At 38.8% G+C, this 22,567-nt stretch overlaps 1 protein-coding gene across 7 annotated transcripts in view; it reads left to right on the top strand.

Annotated features, from left to right (window-relative positions):
• The window catches only part of SIPA1L1 (signal induced proliferation associated 1 like 1), a 201,860-nt gene that overhangs the window by 177,014 nt on the left and 2,279 nt on the right, over positions 1 to 22,567 (top strand). For 6 of the 7 annotated variants that reach the window (XM_039704988.1, XM_039704993.1, XM_039704991.1 and 3 more), the window contains 9 exons: positions 1,216 to 1,340; positions 4,029 to 4,147; positions 6,422 to 6,861; positions 12,688 to 12,927; positions 14,000 to 14,165; positions 15,942 to 16,185; positions 19,033 to 19,179; positions 21,321 to 21,435; positions 21,929 to 22,010. In XM_039704988.1, coding sequence (XP_039560922.1) covers positions 1,216 to 1,340; positions 4,029 to 4,147; positions 6,422 to 6,861; positions 12,688 to 12,927; positions 14,000 to 14,165; positions 15,942 to 16,185; positions 19,033 to 19,179; positions 21,321 to 21,435; positions 21,929 to 22,010 — 1,678 coding nt within the window. The remainder of the gene's footprint in view (positions 1 to 1,215; positions 1,341 to 4,028; positions 4,148 to 6,421; positions 6,862 to 12,687; positions 12,928 to 13,999; positions 14,166 to 15,941; positions 16,186 to 19,032; positions 19,180 to 21,320; positions 21,436 to 21,928; positions 22,011 to 22,567) is intronic. The other variant, XM_039704995.1, reaches the window with a different exon arrangement.

A 22,567-nucleotide genomic window follows, 5' to 3' on the forward strand; every position in this document is an offset into this window, starting at 1 on the left:
TTGGATTGTAATTCTTTTGTGTGCTATTCTTTGCATGTAGTTGAAGGATTTTCTTTTTCCTTCAGGTCATATCTGAAGGAAATTAAAATAAAATAAAAATCTCAGAAATGCATTATTCTTGATGAATTCTTAATGATTGATCTGCTATTTCTGAACCCAGCTATAATTCTTGCGGACTTTTAAGTGATTTATATGTGACACAGAACTGTAGATTTCAAGTCTTACAGGCTTTTAGGCATATGAGGTATGTAGGCTCACTATGGCACATGGACAGTCTCTTGTGTCTCTTGTCATTACCTTGATCTCCTTGAGTTTACTGTGTCTTTATTGATCTTTCTGAAATCCATCTGCCTATTTTGATAGGATTTACAAAGTCCATTGGTCAGAGTTTTCATTTTGCTCTGTATACTTTCTTTTACAGCAATAGGTGTATGTCTCACTACTTTCTCACAGCTATATTTAGTTTGCACTAATCCGCTCAAATAATTTTATGATCAAATAACGTAAGAATTTACAGGATTTATATAACCCCAGGGTTTGGGAATCCATATTCAACAGTCAACTTTATAGAGGCTTATTTAAAATATTTGGCAGTGTTAATATTGTCCCAAACAAATCCATGTTGTTGGCATATATGTCTGCATCACTCTCTTGTCGGAACCCAGGGAAGCGGCTGAGATACATGGGATTGTCCCAACAAACTTTCTGATGCTTTCTTTGACTAGTTGAGGTAATGCTTTGAGGTAGTTGAAAGGATCTGATCTTCCCCCAATAAACACACTTCATTCTCTTATGTAGTTTTTATCCAAACTTATACATTTTACTCACTGTGTTGAGTTTTCTATTACCATGTAACAGTCTGGTCACCTTTTCATGTAAACATCTGTGTAAATAAAAACTCATAATTTTCTTTCTTGATGTTTTGATCTGGTTTTTTTTCCAATTGTAGCATTGTAACCAGTTGTTCTTGCCCAAGGATGGTCAATAAATTAATGTGTATTGTAATTGTATGCATTAAGGCTGGTAAAAGGGACTGGGGAGCTACCACAGAAATGAAATGGCAAAGCATTATAAATCCTCAAGCATTTTGCTATGCGTTGGTTTGCCCTGTTATTTGACACTGGCTTCTTAAAAATCCTTTTTTTCCCTTTTTCCACTTGTGTGAGGTTTATGCACATTTAAAATGCTTATCTGCTTTGTGTTTGGGGAGAACAGGTTTGGAATTAGCCGCAGATCCCCCGCTTCCATTGACAGGCAGAACACTCAGTCGGACACGGGCGGCAGCGGCAAGTCCACGCCCAGCTGGCAGAGGAGCGAGGACAGCATCGCTGACCAGCTGGGTACGTACGGGCTCTGCTCGGGCCTCAGGGTGGCTTTGGCCGTGCCTCTCCTGGCACAGAGCCCTCTTAAGCACAGTGTTTTCAGCAGCTTTCTGCTGAAAGTTAGCCTTGCTCATTGGGATGAATGATTAGGTCTGGAGCATGCACTGAAGCATCTGCAGTCTGCTTCCTTGAGACCTGGGAGTATCACCTGAGGAAGAACTGATTTCATTTCCTTATTTGATTGTGGGATTAAATCTGCCTTAATGCTCTTACTCTGAAACATTCTGTCCTTTTAGAAGCAGCTGGGCAGACACACTTATTAATTTGTCTTGCTGCTGAGGACTTGTTTGACCTTACCTGCTCTCCCGAGTGCCTTGGCTTAGTTCAATGTTTCCTTAGTTGGCTGAAGTGCTTGTGATGCTTCCTTTTCATATGGTGCTATATAAATGCAAATTGATTGTTTGATCATTGAAGCTATAAAAACACCATGTATAAAATGGAAAAAATGCAATTAAAGTTTAAATAGCAAAGTAAATCTATAAGCAGGTAATCACCTTCCACAAATGTATACATTTTCATTGCACGTGGCAATTAAGCTGTCAGCTGAGGGAACACGTTAACTACATAAAACAGCTAGGAACTGATAATTTATATTGTTAGGCCTTCGTTTGAAGCTCTTGCACATAGACCTTTTGCTACAGCTATGGCTTGACTTGAAAGGATTACCAGTAAGAGTGACACCAGTGAAAATGTCCTATCTACAAACAGCAGTTTTCCAGCATGATGACCCTGGCCAAGGTTGCTAGATTGTGTTTCTCTAATTTTTTTTACCCTAGATTAAACAATTCCCTACTTTGTTATTGCATCACTTTACTGCATCACTGTACAAATGGTCTAATGTTCAAGGGAGAATACACTTCAGTGACATGAGGAATTTAAGGCATATGCTGCCAGCCTCTGGTTCTGAAGATGTTCTTGGTTCACACACCTTCACAACCTCAGTGAGCTGTGCCTTGTTATCAAAGCCATCTGTCAGTCCCTCCCTCACAACTCCCCCCATACTTCTCAGTAAAAAACTGTGATTATACTAATCTGCAGTTCTCATTTTGACAGAACAATTTTAATCACATATGTTTTGAAGCTGTGTGATGGTAATGACACATGTAAAAATGATCTTTTGCTCAGCATTACTTTTGCAGACCAACAGTTGAGTGTTGGTGCTGGCACTGAGTGGAGCTGCCAACAAGTTCTGTTCTACAGTGTCAGGTGTCAAGATATTAGCAAAATAAATAAAGCCATAAAGAACAGGAAAAATTGCAGGGTAGGAGAGATGACTCCAGCATTTGGAAAAGGATGAGAAATGCACAGTGACATGAAATGCCTGTGTTTTATCTCTTGTGTATTGTCCTGCATTCATAGAATTGGAAGCTGCATCTCTGATCGGAGACTTTATTGTCAGTCTGGTGAATGTAGGTGGAAGTTTAGTTTTTGACAAATAAGTACATTTCCACTTGGGATAATCTGTCTCAGGGTAAATAAGGCTTTAGGTGTAGTGAATCCACATACTGACACCTTCCTGGCCTATCCTTTGCTACAGAACACCTTTGTTCTGTGTTCACCAGCACTGCTAGCTACCACTTGCTAGGGGAAATCAAGTTAGATGATATTACTACTGGTATTATGATTATTCTTCATAAAAAAAACTCACAGCTTTTATTTGTTTTTTAAAAAGCTCATGATGCTGCAGATCAAGATGAACAAACTGCAGCTGTGGTGGAGAAAACACTGCTGTTTACAATGGATATTGTTAAGTATTTGATATTTGTCAGCACATAGTCTACTTAAAAGGAGCATTTTTAGAAGTGCAGAATATATGTAGAAGTATATGTAAAAACTCATAACTGAGAGAGATTCTTTTAACATACTGACCTTGGACTCTGAGAAGGCGATTACCTACCTAACAGGGTGTGCCTGAACACCCTCTAGATCTTCACAGTTATCTCCAGGGAAAATAAGTTTTATTGGAAAAGTGCATTCCTCTGAGTGTTCATGTAAGATGAGTGATTTGACTTCCATTCACTTTTGTCAGGTTTAGTTTAGTAAGTATTCCTTTTGTACATCTATGCAGTTTACACATTCACAGCCAGCAGTGTTTAAGATAGTATTATGTCAAGAGGTTGTTTTTTTTTCTTTTGCACTCTCTTAAATTAGAAAACGTTTATTTAACTCAGCTTTGGTGAGAAATATATGTAGTAGTTGTACTGGGGGAAATGGATTCATTTAAGTGATCACTGTAGACTTACTATTGTCCTGCCTTGCACAGAATGCCAATTAAGGAAATGTGAGTGAGTCTTTTAAATCCCTTGTCAGCAGGTATCAAGCATTTAGAGATCCAATGTCAATACCCTGTAGAGTGAACAGTCTGCTGTTCAAATGCTCTGATACAGTGCTGTTGGACAGTGGGGACATGATACCGTTCAGGTTGTTCTAACAAAAGTCAGAATGGTGGCAGCTGGTTTTTCCTGAAGCCTTAATGATTTACACAAGGCAGGAATGGGCCCTTACTTCCTCTCCTGTGTTCTATCACAATCTGTACCTGGTTTTGGCTAAGGCAGTGTTGGAAGAAGTGCAGTGTAAAACAAGGTTAGATGTTTTCTTAGCTTGTAGCACTGCTCTCTCAGTCCACGGGTGTGTGCTGTGTTGCAGAGCCAACGTGCCATCTCCCAGCAGTCTCAAAAGTATTGCCATCCTTCCGGGAGAGCCCCAGTGGAAGACTGATGAGACAGGATCCCGTGGTACACTTGTCTCCAAACAAGCAGGGTCATGTAAGTTATCCAAAAAAAGGAATTCTTTATTGTTTTGCTTTTGCTCCACAAGCTCTTGATACCAAAGTGTTGTTCAAAATTATATTTAGAGTGTCAATTAAAAAATTTTTTTTAAATCCTGTTTCCTGCTAGAACATGGAGGATGCAGCAGAGCAGGCCTGTTGGTGCCTAAATCCTACAGCACAGTGTACTGAGATATTTACTAGTTAATAAAGATTTGCTGCCAGGTGAACAGCAACCTCTTGTCTGTTTGCTTGTGAGAAGTAAAGGATTAGTAGAAATTTGCAGAGCTATTCCTAGACTTCACATGTAAGACTTAGTTTAACTAGTGTATCTTCTAATGCAATGGCCAGAAAGCTGCTGCTTTGAGACAGAATGGTGATTTTGGTTCTGTATTTTCTCCTTTTTCATAGCATAGCTTGTACACTGTCTCCTGGAATCCTGCTGAAAAAAACTTACTTGTTTTATTTGTCTTGAAGTTCTAAATAGTAAATTCTGTCTCTGCAGAATTAACTATTCATACCTTTGTGGAGACCGTCCCTTCCCAATTTGTATAGAGATAGATAAATACAGTGAAGTTCATGAATTTAAAATGTATTTGAAATTATTGAAGTCACTGTAATAAAAGAAGTACACTTTAAGCTTTAAATTACTCAGTAAGCTGTATTACTTTTTATTTGTACAGCAAGCTAAAATGCAGTTGTCTTGCATGATGTTACTGAAAGTATTACTTGCATTTATTTAGATGTGTGAAAGCCTTTAATTGGTTCCAAGTCTTTAATTTGCTCCTGCTTGCCACCATTATTCTTTCAATGAAATTGGCGGTGTTGCTTTTAGATTATTAATTCATAACAACACATTTATTATTTAAAGAAGAAAACACCAAAGAAACCCAAAGAGTAACATACCTGTCTTTGTATTCTTAGAAGCCCAGACTAGTTTTTAAATTTAGATTGACCTGTTTTTCATGAGATGTATTTGACTGCATAGTGATGTAGTACATAACTCATTAGCTTGAGTGCCAAGTGCAATACTGGAATTATTAATGCTTGCATTCTTCTGGTTTAGTCATTGTTAAAGTAAATCTTTATTATGTGGACAGATGGATGGGCAAGTGATGAAGTTCTTAATGAAGAAAAGTAACTTTAATTGGAGATAACTAGGAGTCCAGATCAACTTCATATTCCCCCATTTTCCTGTCAATTCTTTTTTTATATTAAAGAAAGACATGGATGCTGATGATTCCTTGTTCTCAGTATGCATCTGTTCCCCATTTCCTTCTGAAAACAGAAGCAGTATCTATTTTTTGTATTTGTCTAGGATCTCTATGTCTGTTCAGAAAAATGGATAGACAAATAGAAAACTTTTATGTCTCCTTTCCATCAATTCCCGTTTTCCCAGGCTGTGTGGAACTCCAGCAGGTCTGTTGCCTACTACTCATTTCTGATTCTGTAGATGATCAGAACATAGATAAGTTCAGTAGAATTCAAATGGATATAAATACCCCAAAGGTAGGTGAGCTACTGAGCAGTAAGTGTATGACAAAAAATTCTTCTTGAAATGGGATATTCCATAACTGAAATTAAGGACATTCATTTTCTTTATAATAGTGGTCTGTAACCAAGGACAGGACACACAAACCAGCCAGGCACTGACATGACCTGATGGAATAATTTAGAAGCATTACATTAAAGCTTCTTTTCACGCAGCTGCTCTGCTTTTTGGAAAACGATTTCACATTAGTTAAATGATGGTTCACTGGTCATTTGCAAAGGACATTCTGCTGAGGAGGAAAGAGGAGGAAGAGAAGTGGCTATGCTCTTCTTTGAATTTTTGATAGGCAATGGGATTACTAAAATAGCATTCACTTTCTGTGGATTGGTTATGTTTCATGATCTAAAACATTGCAGTCTTAAGATTAGAATATTTTTAATTATTGTAGTTACAAACCAAGTCAACGTCTGCATAGTTCAGCCAATTTCATTGGACTGGGCTGAGCAGAACTATGCTTGAAAGGAATCACTGCAGGGTCTTTTGGGACAAAATATAATGGACTCAGGCTTTCCCTGCTTTCCAAATCCATAAGAAAAGGTTTTTTATGTGCACCCAGCACAGAGGATGTGGATTTTATTGGAATCCAATTTTTAGAGTTTATTAGTCTCCTGAGTGTATCTATCCAATACCTCCAGGTGGGAGAGCTCCTACTGTACAGTGGTGGCATTTGTAACCCTTTATTTCCTCTTCATTGTCATAATTTTGTCATTTCTTCTGTAGTCTGACAGCCACTACTCCAGCCATTCCAGCAGCAATACACTCTCCAGCAATGCCTCCAGTGCTCACAGCGATGAGAAGTGGTATGACAGCGGGGAGCGCACGGAGTCGGAGCTGAACAGCTACAACTACCTTCAGGGGACGTCCGCGGACAGCGGCATCGACACCACGTCCTACGGCCCCAGCCACGGCAGCACCGCCTCCCTGGGCGCTGCCACGTCGCCCCGCACGGGGCTCACCAAGGAGAAGGTGGCCCCGCTGTGGCACAGCTCCAGCGAAGTGGTCTCCATTGCAGACAGGACATTAGAAAAGGACAGCCACATGGACCGGAAAGCTGAATCTTCACTCAGCCTGGATATTCACAGCAAGAGTCAGCCAGCCTCCAACCCTCTCACAAGGGAGAACAGTGCTTACAGTTTAAGTGATGCTGTCTCACATACAAGGTAATTTTCACCTCTTGTATGATTGCCCCCCCCCCCGACATTTTCCCATTCTCACTCTGTAACCTTTCAAAAGTCAGAAGTTCTCATTAAGCTCTGCTTACATTAATCAGTGTTTTGAAAGATTTCACTGTGCAGAATGCTTGAAAATTAAGACCACCTTTAGTCTTCACATCTGCTACTCTTTATAGTACTAAAAGTCTTTAAGAGCATACTCTCTACTAGACTGCTGCTACTGAACTATGCGTAAGACAGAGGTGTCTGATGTGTTCATGGGAAATACCTTGTAACAACTGCAGTTCATGTGTAGATCAGGAAGGAGATCTCTCCATGTTATTAATGAACAGTTTAGTACTGGGTTTATTCTTACTCTTGCAAGTACTCATTTCAGATGTTTTGCATTTCTTTCCCCCCATCTTTGTGTTTGGACATCTGCTCGCAAGTGGTATGATCAATAATGAGAGCAATTTGCTTGGGAGTGCTAGCATGTAAATCTTAATCTCATTCTGCTGCAAGCTTGTGGATATGACAGGTCAGAGTCACCTTCCCTCTCTCCCTCAGTTTTGCCACTTGTAAAATCAGCAATATCAAGTATGTGTGTAATGTGCTTAAACACCTCAAATGGAAGATACCCACTTTACAAGTTAGTTGGTGCTGCTAGAAGCAGAAGATATTTTAGACCATTTTCCTAACCCATTTTCCAAGAAGTATTCAGTGTGCTTTTAAAAAAATATTCCTCCTCTGTCGTACTAGCAACAAGAACAAAAACATAGGTCTTTCAAGGGAGGATGTGGGATCATCGTAATTTGTTTGCGTTGTGGAGCTTAACTGTTGCATTTTTATTCTTAAAGCACCTCTGTTTTGAGTGTGTAGCAAAAATACCTGCAGACTGGAAGTTCAAACCAATTTCTGGTAATTGTCTTGAACAAAACCACTGTGCAAGACTAGATGTTTGAGAACAGTTCATTAACTCATACAGTAGCTGCAAATAAGGGGTTGTCATAGAGACTGTAATGGTCTCCATGTGTTTGTCATGGTAATTCTGACTTAGTAATCCATTAATGGTGTTCCCACTCTGGTTTATTCCCTCTCTTCTTTGGCCATTTTTGGCACCAAAGCTCACGCTCAGTTGATAGAAATCCCACTCAGGTGTTTGGGACTGGTGTGTTTCCAGTAGCTGCATATGCATGAAGGACTTGAGCAAGTCTGGAGAAGGCACTCTGCAGAGGGACTTACCTAGATTTCCGGCATGTTTCCCTTTATTGAAGTTAAAAAGTCTGTATGATGTTTGTCTGCAGTGTTACACTTTTATTTTAAGATAAGCATGTTTTATGTGCATTTTTAAACATTCAGTAGAATTTACCACATGTCCTGCAGTACTTGTCTTAATGTAACTGGAAGTGACATCAAGTGTTGAGATTATTATACAAAATGCTGATTGCAATAAAGTTAGTAGCATTGTCATTGGGAAGGATTTTTTCTGAAGCCACTAAAAGAACTCTGGAAAATTTATGTAAGTCTTCAAAGCTTTATGGTAAAAGCCTAATGGAACGGTGTCTTTGTGTATCTGAGGTTCTGGTTTTCTTCTTCCAGCACCAAATAGGGTTAGTTCCCTAGAAAAGCTTGAGAAAATTTTATAGAAAGAAACACTTTGCAGGGCAGGCACACCATGACAGTTCTCTTCTTCCATGAATATACTTTGCAACATGACTGCAAACCCGTGTCTAGGTTGTTGTCTCATTATTTATTACATTTTAACATCGTGTCTCCAAACACGGTGTTTTCTCTAGTTGGTGTGGATTAATTAACATAATGTTTCTCTGATCGTATTGAAATTATTCTCCTTGTCATTTTGGGGCTGTCACTGAAATTCCAGATAAAGGTTTCCTGGGCTTTATTCTGGAGAAAAGAGTTGAGGTTTCTTTTGGCCAAGTTTCATTTAAACCAGAGGTGTTAATAATGCAGCTCTTTGCAAAAAGGCATAGTAGCAGTTTGTACAACATGATACTTGAGAAATGCAGAAATACTTGCACATACATTGTTTGTTGTGGCAGATTATAAACAGATTGACTCACGTTCCTTTTTTATTACTTATTATTTTTGAAGACTAGAGCATGTGTTTGATGCCTCACAAAGGCACAGTCTAGGATAAAAAGCTTTGACTTGGTTTCTTGTGGCATCCTCGGTTGGTGGTTGCACACCGAACAGCAGTGGAACCCTAGGTCATCCAGCTGTTTGCTCCCAACTCTTTTCTCATTGCTTCTTCTGTGGAGGCACAAAAGCTTGGAGCTGGAAGCTGGTTAAAGTGGCACTTCTAAAAGACAAGCACAGATTGTGGAGATTATTATGAAGATGCCTGCTTCAAGGAGGTGAAGGAGGGAAGACGAAAGAAAGATTCTGAACAGGCTACTTTTCATGAGAAATGAACAGCTTAATTGGTGTGTTTCTCTATCAACTTCTAAATTGCTATCCTTTGTTGCTTCTCACTTTTTTATCTTTTGCCTGTGGATGCCATAATGTCTGGAATGTCTTTAAAATTAGGTTTCTGAGCAAGAAGAAAAGGAATATGGCCCTAAAAAGATCTCTGTGACAAAAGAAAAGAAAATAACTACAAATTAGAGTGTTTGTGTCTGTAGAAGACAAGAGTGATAATTACTGCTCAGATCATTTAATGGTGCATAAAAGAACTTGTACCTGAGAACTGGTGGCAAAATGTAAATTATAGTGATTAACTTTTATAGCAGAGCTTCTGGCTGGGTTTTATTTTTCTTTTCCACCCCCATTCCCAAAGTCCTTCCTGATGATGGTGCAGATTTCTCATAGCATCCCAGGAGAACTGCATTATGTAGGCCAGTAATTATACGGAATCATTATAGCTGAATGTCATTAAATGAAGCAGTATGTGCTGATGGCATGAATTCCTTACAAAAAAAAATTAAATCAAACTTTCATTTCTACCCAAGCTATACAGCTTCTTACAGTGGTCTTACCAAAAATTAAAAGGATAATCTTGACTATTTGTAATCAAATACATTTTTCATTAATTCTGATTATTTTAAGGTACTTGAAATATTATTTATTGTGGAGTGCTTTTATAAATGGCTCATCTGAAATTCTTGCAGACAGTCATGTAGTATTTGAATGTTTTTATAATTCAGTCCTTGGTGTCTCAGTAATTGAGGTGGGAGATAGGGGACCATTAGTGACCGTCTCTGAGTCCTTCGAAAGAGGACTGATTCTCTTCCAGGTAAAACTCAGCTGGTTTAGGTATCTGTTGCAGTATGATGAACAGCGTGCTTCCTGGTGTCAAATATTCTAATAACTTTCCATCACTACCATAGTGATTGAGCTCTGATTTAGTTTCTGTTGAGTATATCCAAAGCCTTTTGCTCTCCCAGATATGCTCTCATTTAACAATTGTGTCTCTTTGCCTGTCAGTGTCCTGTTGGCCTGTGTTTACTGGTAGGGTGAAAAGCTTCAGTCATATTCAGAGTTCTGTGCACAGTCTTGAAGCAGAATATCCTCTCAAAAATACTATATTGTAAAAACCACACCTCAAAATATGCAATGCACCTTAAAGAAAACTGTATTTTAAATTGTATGCTAATTTTACTAGCATTTACCAGGCTGCTCTTGGCGCCTATTATATTATGCATATTATAATAAATATTCAAATACTAATACTAAAATGCACAATGTGTATTTATAGTATGTTATATAATAAATGTTATACATACATATGCATTTTATATAAATTTTATGTCAAGCATAATTAACATAATTGTTGCCTTCTTTCCCCAGTAACATTAAGGATCAACACCAGTAGCCTATCTGGAGCTGGATATTTATTTGTACTGGTTTTTATTAACAAACTATTTGTCACAACCAGCACTTCCTCAAGAAATACCTGATGGGTTGAAGAATTCTGAAGTGCGGACAGAGATTCCTTTCTCCTTTTTCCTTACACTGAAGCAGATTTTTCTGCTTCTTGAGTGCATTTAGGAGGGGGTAAAACTGGCGGTTTATACTGTGGTAGTGATACCTTACAGATGGGTTGGTTTACTCAGCATGGGTAGGAGATTTTTTTTCAGTATTGGAAGAGACAAAAGGGGAATGAAGAAAAATGTACTGCCTATTCCCCTAGCCCTTAATTTTCTCTGCTTTCTTGCTGTAAATTATGCTTGCCTTTTGTCTGTTACAAATATGAAGGTGGTGCTGTGTAGCACCAAATATATGGGATTGATGGACAGGAAAATATCTTCCTGTGTTTTCTCAGTCTGCTGTCTTTTTTTATAGGCCTTTCAAATGTAGAGATGAAGGGAAGGAAGAAATAAAAGTCTTTAATACAAAATCTGTATTATTGTAATTTAATTTGTATGCAAATGGAGAGGTGCATCTTGCCCCTGGTGTGATGCCCCCGGGCTGCAGTAGGAGGCTACAGTCCACCCAGGCTGTTCATCAAGCCCACAGCACTTCAGTGCTAGGAATTGTGGTGCTTAACTTGAGCCACATGAAAATGAAACAGATTTCAGGGTGATTCTTTTGAGTCCATCTGTTGTCAATGAAGAGAGAGAAGAAACTCCAGAGCATTAATTCTCCCTGCATATCTGAGATACCTAATTTGAGACAAGTAGAACTAACTCCTTGGGATATTTCTTCATTGACTACTACAACAGGAGCCAGACAAGTGGCATAAATTAGATAACTGACTGCTTAAGATTAAATGTAGGTGGTATTATTTTCCCAGGTGGCAACATAAATTTCACCTTAAGTTCTTTTTTTGTCTGTTTCACTAAGAGGGTTAGATGTGAAAATGCATTGTATTATTAAGTTATTAAAAGATTGATGAAGAATTTTCTGCTGTGCAAAGGAAGAAGAGACTATTCTGTGACTTTATTTAGCCTTCCAGCTAATTTTTATTCCTCAGTCAGAAACTGTTCTTTACCATGGGGCCATCTGTTTCAAGTTCCTTCACTGCAGTGTTGGATTCAGGGATGCAAATGCGGCTAAGTTGCGTAGAGAGCTGGTAGAAAACTGGTCTCCAGATATGTAATGCTGTTTCAATATTAAAGCTGTACACAGTGATTTCCTGTTATGGTGCTTACAGATGACTGACCTTTTAAGGTTGTTGCAGTAAATATTGTCTAAGGCCTAGCACTCCTCATAGGAAGCAGTTCCATCACATTTGAGCATTAGCATAACTAAAGAGTATCTTCCTTCTGAAGCCCCTCGCCTTCTCCCAACAAGCTGCAGTTGGTCTTCCCAGCTCCATTTTCTGTCTTGACAAACGGTGATATATGTTAGAGACCTGCTCAAACTTCTCAATTTGTTGTTTGTTTTTTTTTTCCTTGCAAATGCTAAATAAATGCTTTTCAGGTAAAATTAGGGAAGCCCTATTTTGAGAGCTGTATTAGTTTCTTCTTCAGTTTGTTTTGGAGTCTTAAAGAGATTTTCTTGTTGCTTATGTTCAAAATATGTTTTCTTTTAAAGCCAGGAATTCCAGCAACAATTTGGACTTTGGTTCTTTTTTGCTAATTCAACTAAAATCTTATTTTTTACTTTTAAACTGCCTAATGACAGTTTCCCATTTTGTGAAGGGTGGTTGTATTGTATACTTAGAGGTTGCTTGCAAAATTTTTCCATTACTATGTGTGGTGTTTTTAATGACACATTGGTGGAAGTCTCTTAAGAAGAGCAAACTGGTTTTGCTACTCTATCTCCTGTTGATAAGAATAACATCTTGTGCCCAGAGTTCTGCTCTAAAATCAATTTAACAAGGCCTGTATACACATATTTGAGGCAATTTTTGTCTTTATGTTCTTCTCCTAGTACCATGAGCTCACGACACTCTGCCAGCCCTGTTGTTTTCACCAGTGCCAGAAGCTCACCTAAAGAAGAGCTTCATTCTGCTACTTCTCCCCAGCTTGCACCTTCTTTCTCCTCTTCCTCTTCCTCCTCGTCTGGTCCTAGGACTTTCTACCCTCGCCAGGGTGCTACTAGCAAGTATCTGATCGGATGGAAAAAGCCAGAAGGGACAATAAACTCAGTGGGCTTTATGGATTCAAGAAAGTAAGACTGGCTTTTTTTCTTTTGTTTGATCATTTGCTTTAATTGTAAAAGAAGCATTTTGATCTGTGACAGTTCTCTGTAGAGAAGAGCTCAAGACTTTAATACAATGCTTCATCTTCTGTAGAACTTAATCTCTAATCTAGTCTTCATGGAATATAGTTTAAGTATTTGATAGTTGGCTAATCTCATTCCCTGTTAACTTGTAAAAGTTGGGGGTTTTATCATTTCTAGAAAGCTCTATGGATTTCAGTCCTATTAAAGCTTATCTTTTTTCCGGACTACTTAAAGGTGATTCAAAATGCTATTTGAGCAAATATTAAAAATCCTCTTATTGTAGAGCTTGAGTTTTACTTAAACCTCTCATCCATGTAGTAGTACCGTGCATGTTGTGCATTAACTCTGGCATTCCACATTGCCTTGTTAAAATTGCTGCCAGTATCCAGTCTAACTGGCTTAAAGCTTAAAGCAAGCCAAGATATCTGAGCTTTACAATATGCAAACATCTCTTTTGGAAGAGAAATTGAGAAACAACTTACTAGTGAAAATATTGTTAAGTATGACTCAAAAAGTAAGTAGTTCAGAAAGCCTATTTCAAAGTAATTTATTCAAACCTTCTTGACTGAGTCAGGCACAGTATCCTTAGATGATACCAATAACTGGCTGTCAAAAGGAAATGGTGAAACTTTGTGATAACTACATTATAAAAAGCCAGTTGAAGTATTAAAGAAACTTGGTGATTTGCTACTTATGGGCTTACTGAAGACATGTGTTTTTATGTTTGTATAGAATGCATGTTATTTCAATGGATTCAGTCCCTTATTGGGAAAATGTATCACATTAACCTTTCAATTACTTTATTGTATTGCTAGTTGATGCTTTTAAACAAGCTTAGTGCTTCCACAGGTATCCACTAAGGTGAGTTTCTGCTATAGTAGTGAGACTTCTTCCATCCTCTGTGCCTCTACTTAGTTCTTTGATTTTAAAAACTTGAGGATGCTATAATTCTTGTTTCATTCATACCTCCTGCCCCAGGGCTTTGAGACCTGAATGTGTCTGTTCCGTTTCATTTAAGACGTCACCAGAGTGATGGCAATGAAATGGCCCACCCTCGGCTGCGCGCGTCAGCAAGAGACCTGCGGGCGTCCCCAAAACGAGCCTCCAAGTCCACTGTTGAAGAAGAGCTGAAGAAATTGATAGATCTTGATAGCCCAACACCTGAATCCCAGAAGAATTTTAAGGTATGTTGAAGAGAGAGAGATAGGATCTTCTCTATTCTCAACACATAGTAGAAAAATAAAATGCGAGGCATTTCCTGAACTCTCATGGTGGACAGAAAATAATCTCTTTGGAACTGATTACTAGAGAGCCGATTTGGTGAAAAGTTTCATTATTACAGTCTCTGCAATGTTATTACAACTTTGTGCGCAAATTTAGAAGACTAATATGCCAAATTGCAAAGAACATTTAGTACTGCTGGGTTATGGAAAATCCTGTAGTGTTGTCTTACATATTTTAACTGTTCTTTTTTGACTGCATCACTAGACAATGACTTACTGACAGTACTGAAACTCCTTGCAAAAAGCACACTTTTATGCCTCACTGATCCTGTTACCAAAAATGATCCCTAAACTTGAGCCTATTTTTTTGCAGAATAGTTAGAAACATTTCCTGATGTGTTTCAAAATACGTTGAATGACATATAAGTGCATGTATTAATTTTTAGAATCCATAATCCGGAAGAGAATGTCTTGATTTCTAGTCTTCATGTACAGCCAGTGCTTGTCATCCAGAGCCCAAATTGTTTCCACAGCAACCATGCAGAAGACAGAGCTGTAACTTGGTTTTTTGCTGGTAAAAACCTGAAGTGGCTTGTTAAAGCTTGTAAGTGTGACTTCCATGCACAGATTGTTTAAGATGCTGCTTTTGAGGCCAGAGATGAAAAAACTTGGTTATTGGCAAGATAACATTTTCTTAGGCTTGTGCTAGTTCTGAGGGGAACTGGGACATGGGTGATGCAAATACCTCCTGTTGGTTGTTTTGAGCAAGAGAATTGTTCTCATTCTAAGATATCTTCCCAAGTTTGCTGTTTTTCTGCTGTGGGGTTAGTGAATCAGTTCTTACCCTGATCTTTATTTCCTGGTTGCACTTTTGATAAATTTCAGCAAGTTAAAAACTTTGTCACACCAATAAATTGCATCTTAAAAGTAAAATGGCATTTTAAAAGTAACTTAGTTCTGCCCACTGTATGACTTGGATTCCATCTTACAGAAAAACTCTTACAGCATAACAATTTTTGACCAAATTTTAAACTGTAAAGAAATGTTATGCCTTAGAGACAGCTACGTTGCTACAGGTTTCATGAAAATCAGTGTCTCTGCTGGTTGGAATGATATGTTGGTAATGATAGCAGCTCTCCAGCACTGGCCTGACAGTGCAAAACTCCTGATTACCCCAGCATTGCTTTCTCCTGTGTGGAGCATGGAGGAAGTTGGGCTGGTGGTGAGGGTAAGACACAAGCTCTCTTATTCATGGGAGTGATTTTGATTCAAATACTTCTGAAGACCCACAGCAGTGGTGGGTGTTCCTCATTGTTCAGTAACAGGAGACTTCTGATTAGCTGGCATTTGCTGGTGCTGTGCCTGCAGGAAGGCAGCCAGTCCTGTGCAATGGGGCAGCTCTGGTTTGTGCAGCATTCAGGCTCTTTCTCTTGCCATTTCCCTGCTACATATCAGCTCTAGACTTAGCAAGGGCTGCCTGAGATTTCCACTTCAAGAGAAGTTTGACGGGTGTTTAAAAGTAAGAATGTGAGAGGCTAAAAAAAAATCTGTATATGTTACCTACTTATAACCTCCTTAAAAGCCAATTCCTTCAGTTCCTTTTCCTATCCACTCTGAAAAAATGCTATGTAAACACTTGGTTTCTTTCTTAAAAAAAGTTGTTAAAATAATTTCAAAAGTTTCTTTATTGATTATTTTTTTTCTCATTTCTTTTTATTTGTGTTTATGAATGTATAGTCACACACTCTGTCCTGTCAGTCTCCCTTTCCCAGCACTCCTACCACAAGGCGTGCCTTGCAAAGGACTTTGTCAGATGAGAGTATTTACAGTGGTCAAAGGGACCACTTCTTCACCTCGCGGGCCTCGCTCTTGGACCAAGCCATGCCAAATGATGTTCTCTTCACCAGCACCTACCCTTCTCTCCCAAAGTCGCTGCCGTTACGGAGACCATCCTATACTTTGGGAATGAAATCGCTACATGGTAAGTGGATTCCCATTTTTCGACTTCCAGAGGAATCCTTTGTGAATCATCTTGGGGGGAAAATGTTTGTTACAGTTGGTAGTTCCGTCTTTATTTTGCTCAGATGAGAAGAGTCTAGTCACATGACTGAAAATGTGGAAAAGGACAGGAATTTTTTTTTTTCCCCCCTCACTTCAGTGGGTGTAAGATGGCATGACTGGTCATGCATTTGCCTTGTAGAGGGAGCACAGAAATTTGCCTCACTGGCTGCAAGTTTCTGTCATTTCTTCCAAGAGTCACCTAGATCAGTTGGACCAATGAACAAATAATGTATGCCTGGTTATTCACCAGAGAGAACTTCAGGTGTCAGTTCCTTATTGTGGGATTACAGGAACAAAATATGGTTAGGAAAATGATACAGAAGTGGGTAAATAGTACTGGACATTTAGATACACAGCTACACCAGGTACAGCTTTTATTGTGCCAACTGTTCAATTGTTTTTAAATTCCTTCCCTTACCCTATTTATGTCACAGCACGTGAATTACTTATTTTAGTCACGCAGTTAACCAGAAAAAGTTATTTGTAAAGTGCTGTCAAGAAGACACTCAGCTTTCCGCCATTAGTTTACTGAAAAGTCTCAGAATGATTATTGGATGGGCTGTGTGTTGCTGCACGTGGATGTCACCGTGAGAAATGGAATTTTCACAGGTTCCCACTGTACTTAACTGAGTGTGTTTTCCAGAAATAGAGGTAGATCTCAGGGTAGGATTCTGCAGTGTTTTCTGAAGAAGTACATAGCTGCTCTGACTTAGTCATGGTTTAGGATGTTTCAAGAGGAAAATGCAAGGCTATCAATAGATTCGACTCACTATAGTGGGCCTAAGCACAGTCTCTATTTAGCTACACAGGATACATTTGACAGTGAAGGCTGATGAAGAAATCTATTTTAAATTCTTTTCATCTGACTGTGATCACCAGGCATCAGTTTTCAGTGTTGAACCTGACATTTTTCTGAGCTGTTGTGTCTGTATAACGTGTTTCTTACATAAGAGTTAGGAAACTGAGCTATTTTCATTTCTGTTTTTTATATGTACTAAAATAACTTTGTAGACTTGGTTATGCTTGTAACTGCATGGAGAATTTGGTTTCTGAGGGTTTGGGGTCAGAAGATTAATGATGCCACCAGAGTGCAAGTGGAAAGCAGTACTTTATCTCTTTTCATTTAAATGCTGTGTTTTCCAAAAAGGAAACTACAAACCCTTCTTTTGTTATCATGTTCTCTTCCACCCTAAACTGATAACTCGTCCTGGCACATAACCTTTCTACCTCTGTCAACAAAACAAGATTTTCCATTTTCTATAAAACGTAGGAGCTGCATGATAAAAGGACCAGCTATTTGATTGGCACACAAATTGTCTTCCCACGCACCTTTCACTGAGAAAAGGATTAAGTAAGCTAGATATTTAGTACCACAAGTATTTGTTGGCTTCCAATTATCCAAAATTGTTTAAATTCAAAGATTCCAGAGCATATCCATTTTTTTAGAGGAAAAACGTTGAGCTAAAAATGCTCATATTTGTTCATCTGCCTTAGCAATCCAACTCACATTTTTAAAACAAGTACCTCTTGAAATAGTTAGGTTTTTGTCTAATTGCATGTATCTTTTCACTAATTGGAAATATTTTCCTGTTAACAGCCTCCAAAATAACTCTTTTGAGAGATAAGATAAAAATCCTCAATGTTAATAATATTGAATGTAACAAAATAAAATGTAACGAAATTACATTTACAAAAAGTAAATACACACAGACACAAAAGAATTTCAAGATTTCTGAGCAAAGAAGTGAATGCAGTGTAGCTTTTCTGGCCACTGTACCCCAGGCAGCAATATGATTTAGCTAAAGTTCTTATGAATTATTTTAGTTATTGAAGTTACATAGTTATTAGACTATCCTAAATTTAAAAAATAGGGGGGGAGGGGAAATAAACAACACAACTCAGGCATTTTGGGATTATATCCTGCCTGTCACACTGTCTTTCTGTTCTGTATGATCCAAGCAGTCTCTTTTCTCTAATCTTCTCAGCAGCTTCCTCCCAAGCCCAGTCCATCTTCTCACCCCTACATCTCTCTCTTCTAATGCTGCCTACAAGGTTTTCAAAACTTCTTTACATTGTCACAGAGGGCAAGAGAAAGCTGCTTCTGAACTCACACATGGGACCAGGCATTGCACATTTTTTGATTGTCCAGGCAGTGAACTGAAATAAAGTAGATAATTCTTGGTTTTCAGTTTGGTCTTGCCCTAATTAGTGGTGAAAATCTTAAGTGTTTCACTTTTGTTGTTTTAATTTGCACAAAAATTACAGGGATTTTGAATCCTCCTTTCAAGCTTGCCAATGTTTTTTTTTTCCATAGTGAGCCATGTAACAGCTTACAGGTGGGTGTGGCTATGTTTTAGTAAAGATCTGAAGGCTTCACTGAACTGCTGAGAGATGTGCAATGCTCTGGAAGTAATTTTAAGGGTTTTCTTTTTCTGATTCATCTTGGTAGGCTTAATTCGGCTCCCATTGGTTTACAAGATTGTAAAGAGGAAGGAAAATCCTCACAGTTTTGGGTGGGTTTTTGGGTTTTTTTGAGGCACTCAGCTGAAAACATGAAGGCAAGTTAGAAAGGAGCTGAATGTGCTGGCTTTAGAAATCTGCTTTGTGAAGGGCTGTACTGGTGAACTGCAGTTCATCATTCTTCTGAATTTTGGTTGATTTTGAAAAGTGCTGTGCCAGAAAAGTTAAGACTAGGGTGTGCAATATATTAAGAAAGAAAGTTTCAGGTATTTTTATGGAGTTTGTAATCTATTCTGCATTGCTGCAGGAGAGTTTTCTGCCTCAGACAGCTCCCTCACCGATATCCAGGAGCAAAGACGGCAGCCCATGCCAGACCCTGGTCTTATGCCATTGCCTGATTCTGCCTCTGATCTGGACTGGTCAAATTTGGTAGATGCTGCCAAAGCTTTTGAAGGTAAGTTTTCAGAATACAACACTTAGGAAGCTGGTCTTTGTGCACACTTTAAGAACTGTGGAGTTTGTGTTTGGGTTTATTTTAATCCTGACTTTTAGATTTTTTTGTTCTTAATTTTCTATTTAGTCTGAGGCTTAAGTTCATTTAAAATACCAACTCAAGTGTTAAGAGGCTGAAACTTTGCATGTAATAGTCAGATACCATTTCTTCATACTGGAAATCCTTGGTGGTAGGATTTGGCCAAATCTTTGTGAAACTGGTCACTTTTCATTTCATGTAAAACAGTTGCAGGCAGCTGGTCTGGGAAAGGCACGAAAGTGGAAAAATAACGTCATATAGTAGGGGAAAAGCACACTAAAGATTGCTTGCTTACTGCACTAGTGAGAAGTACATCTAGTGCAACTGAAGTTTGCTACAAGATAATTTGGGAAATACGCCTTGTTGGTAAATGCTTTTTCATTGCCTCTGCTCACCCCAAAAACGTAGATTTGCATGTAAGTGTTGTTTCATCCTGTGGCATTTTCCATCTCCATGACATTTGGTAAACTGAAGAGAACTGTAAACTGTCCAGATACATTTCAACTTAAAATGCAGTTTAGGCGAAAGAGGATTTGTTACTAGAATCCAATGGAAAAGTCTCCTAAGTGTGTGAAACAGAAGTGCCTATTCCTAATGTCTGCATAAAAATGCTGTGCCACTTTCATGGAAGTGTTTTTTCACTTACCTTGATTCTTTTAGACCTTATTCAGCAACGTTGGAGAAGTCTGTGAAGTAATTTGATTTCTTGGCTGTTCTCTGGTGGTAGCCATAGTTATCATTAGGACAGTGGGTGTCTCTGAGTGTTCAAGATGTACTCGTGTCCTCTGCTCTGTTGCCACAGGAGTTGTAGGAGCAGCTTGGCTCGTATTTCTGCTGTGCAGTTTTGGGAAGAGTGTTCAATGTAAGACATGGTCCTCAAGAGGAGATGAATTTGTAGTGATTTTTTTTCATCACCACATATGGGTGAAACTCTGGTTTTAACACGTTTCCCTGTGGTTGGCAGTTTCTCTTTAAAGGATCCCCTGGTTTTTGGTGAGATTTATTTGACTGTCCTCATTAACCTGAATTCCTCACTTGGTAGGCCCCAGACTCACTTGTGTTTCTCTTCAAAAGTGTGAACGCAGTCACTGTGGTCAAGATAACAAACTGACAGCTCAGATGAAGAAAAGCTGGAGTAATGTGTTATCTGGCAGCTTCATCTCACTGCTATAAATATACATTCAAATTTGACTTGGAGAGAGGGATCTCAGTATAATTCCATTGGTGTTTGGTTGTCTGGTCTTAGTATAATCTCTAGTCTCTGACAAGTGCCAGTAGGGATTGACACATACCAAAGAGCCTAAATTCTGATTTGTGATCCTGAACACCTCCTCTACACCATTGATTGGTGTCCTCAGCATGGGCCCCTGAGGTTACAAATTGTGGTATCTGTACCAGCTGAAAGAAAAACTGCCTGGATTCCTGAGCTACACCAATCTGTAGTATAAAAATTTGCCACACGTAAAAGAAAATACTCTTTTGTTTCCAGTGAGAGCCCAACAGCTGCTGAGCTTAATTGATTAAGCTAAAGTCTTTATACTCCTCTTTGTCACACCATGTGACGTTCTTTTAGAGATGTGTAAGAACATTTGAACAGTTACAGTGCAAGAAATGCACACACAAGGCAGGAAAGAGGCTTCATGTTTCAATCTGAAAAAGTTTTATAAGACAAGGAAAAAAATTCAGGTTCTAAAAAATGGTATTGGTCAAATTGCACACAGTGAGCTTTTCTTTCCTCAAGATAAAGCCATTCTTTATAGAGTGAAAGAAGCTAAAATATAGTTGCTAAGTTATTGGGTGGTATCATTCAGTTGTACCCAGAAAGATCTGCACAGTACTGCTTGTGCCAGAGCCAGTACTTCCTGACTCCAGTACCAGTGGCAAAAAACACTTGCACTGCCAGTTTGCTTCCATCAAGTGGACATTGGTATGTCATATCATCACTTTACCTTGCTTGAAACAGACTGAAATTGCAGAGATGCTGTAGTGTAGCTGTTGTGCTGTGCATGAACAAATAAGCATTACTGCTGCCATTGTTTTTCTCTGTATGTTTGCCTTCTCAGTTCAGCGAGCTTCATTCTTTGCTGCTGCTGATGAAAATCACAGACCTGTGAGTGCTGCTTCCAGCGGTGATCAGGCTGAGGACCAGCTTACTGCACAGATAAAGCCTTATACAGGGTAAGTAAATACACCAGATGTGTAGGCTTTCCCAACTGCAAACGGGGAAAACAAGGAAAAGAGTAGGAATGTCTTCATTTGGAAGCCATCTCCAGGCTTCATGCAGTAACTCTTCCCAAGTTCTCATGAAGATGGAATTAGGAGGTGAAAATAAAAGAATTTAAAGTCCAGTTGAATCTTTTTGCAGGTTATTTCTTGTCTGAGATGTTCATGAAACTGTCCAAAGCAATGGTAATTCAAGGCATATACAGTGAGTTCAAGTAGAAAGAAGTTAAGAGATGGGATGGCCCTAAATAATCACAAAATAAATTTGCTCTGTTGTTTAATGTGCTGCAAGTGTTCCATGTACTGTTTATTATGTTCATTTTGTGACCTCTTGGTGCACACAAATGCATACCTTCATAAAGATATTACGTATAGACAAAGCTTCTAGCTACCCCATGTGAAGAAACAAATCATATCAATACCTATTCTTGTTTCCCACTTTCAACAGTAAGGAATCTCCTCCAACTCTCGCCTCTAAAGTGGACCAACTGGAAGGTTTGCTGAAGATGCTGCAAGAAGATTTAAGGAAGGTATGCATTTCATCTACAGAAGGATTTGTAAGACATGTATTTAGTTGATGCTTGGTGGTGCTAATAACTGTGTAATCCTGCTTTGCCATGCCTGAGCCTGTGACAGTCTCATCCTGGTATGAGAAAAAGACATCTTTGCTACTTTTCTCAGGCTTCTAATTATGCACGGCTGGGATGGGGTGTCTGAATTTGTAGGCGTTTGATTCCTCTGCTTAAATTAGGAGGGTGATTCACAGTACCTCCACTCCTAATTCAGGTGACACTGCAGAAGGCTTGAAGTTAGTCCATTACAATGTATCCTGCTGATGAAAAGTTGGCAGTGTTATCTAAACCTGTAATTTCTGCGGTGGAAACTTCCTGTATTGTTTTAATGCCTACTTGGTCCAATAAGGATCTGCAGTTGTGAGATGAAGTCTCTTAGCTGGGAAAGTGTTTGCAGGAAGATTCCCTGCCCTTTACTTAGTTAACCATCAGCACTTGTGCATACAGAACAGGTCATGGGCAATTTTATTGGATCACCTGGGGAGTCAGCTTCTGTATTGGGATCTAATACAAAG

This window comes from Passer montanus, unplaced genomic scaffold (genome assembly GCF_014805655.1).
Source record: "Passer montanus isolate IOZ18808 unplaced genomic scaffold, ASM1480565v1 scaffold18, whole genome shotgun sequence".
In the NCBI taxonomy this organism is placed as follows: domain Eukaryota; kingdom Metazoa; phylum Chordata; class Aves; order Passeriformes; family Passeridae; genus Passer; species Passer montanus.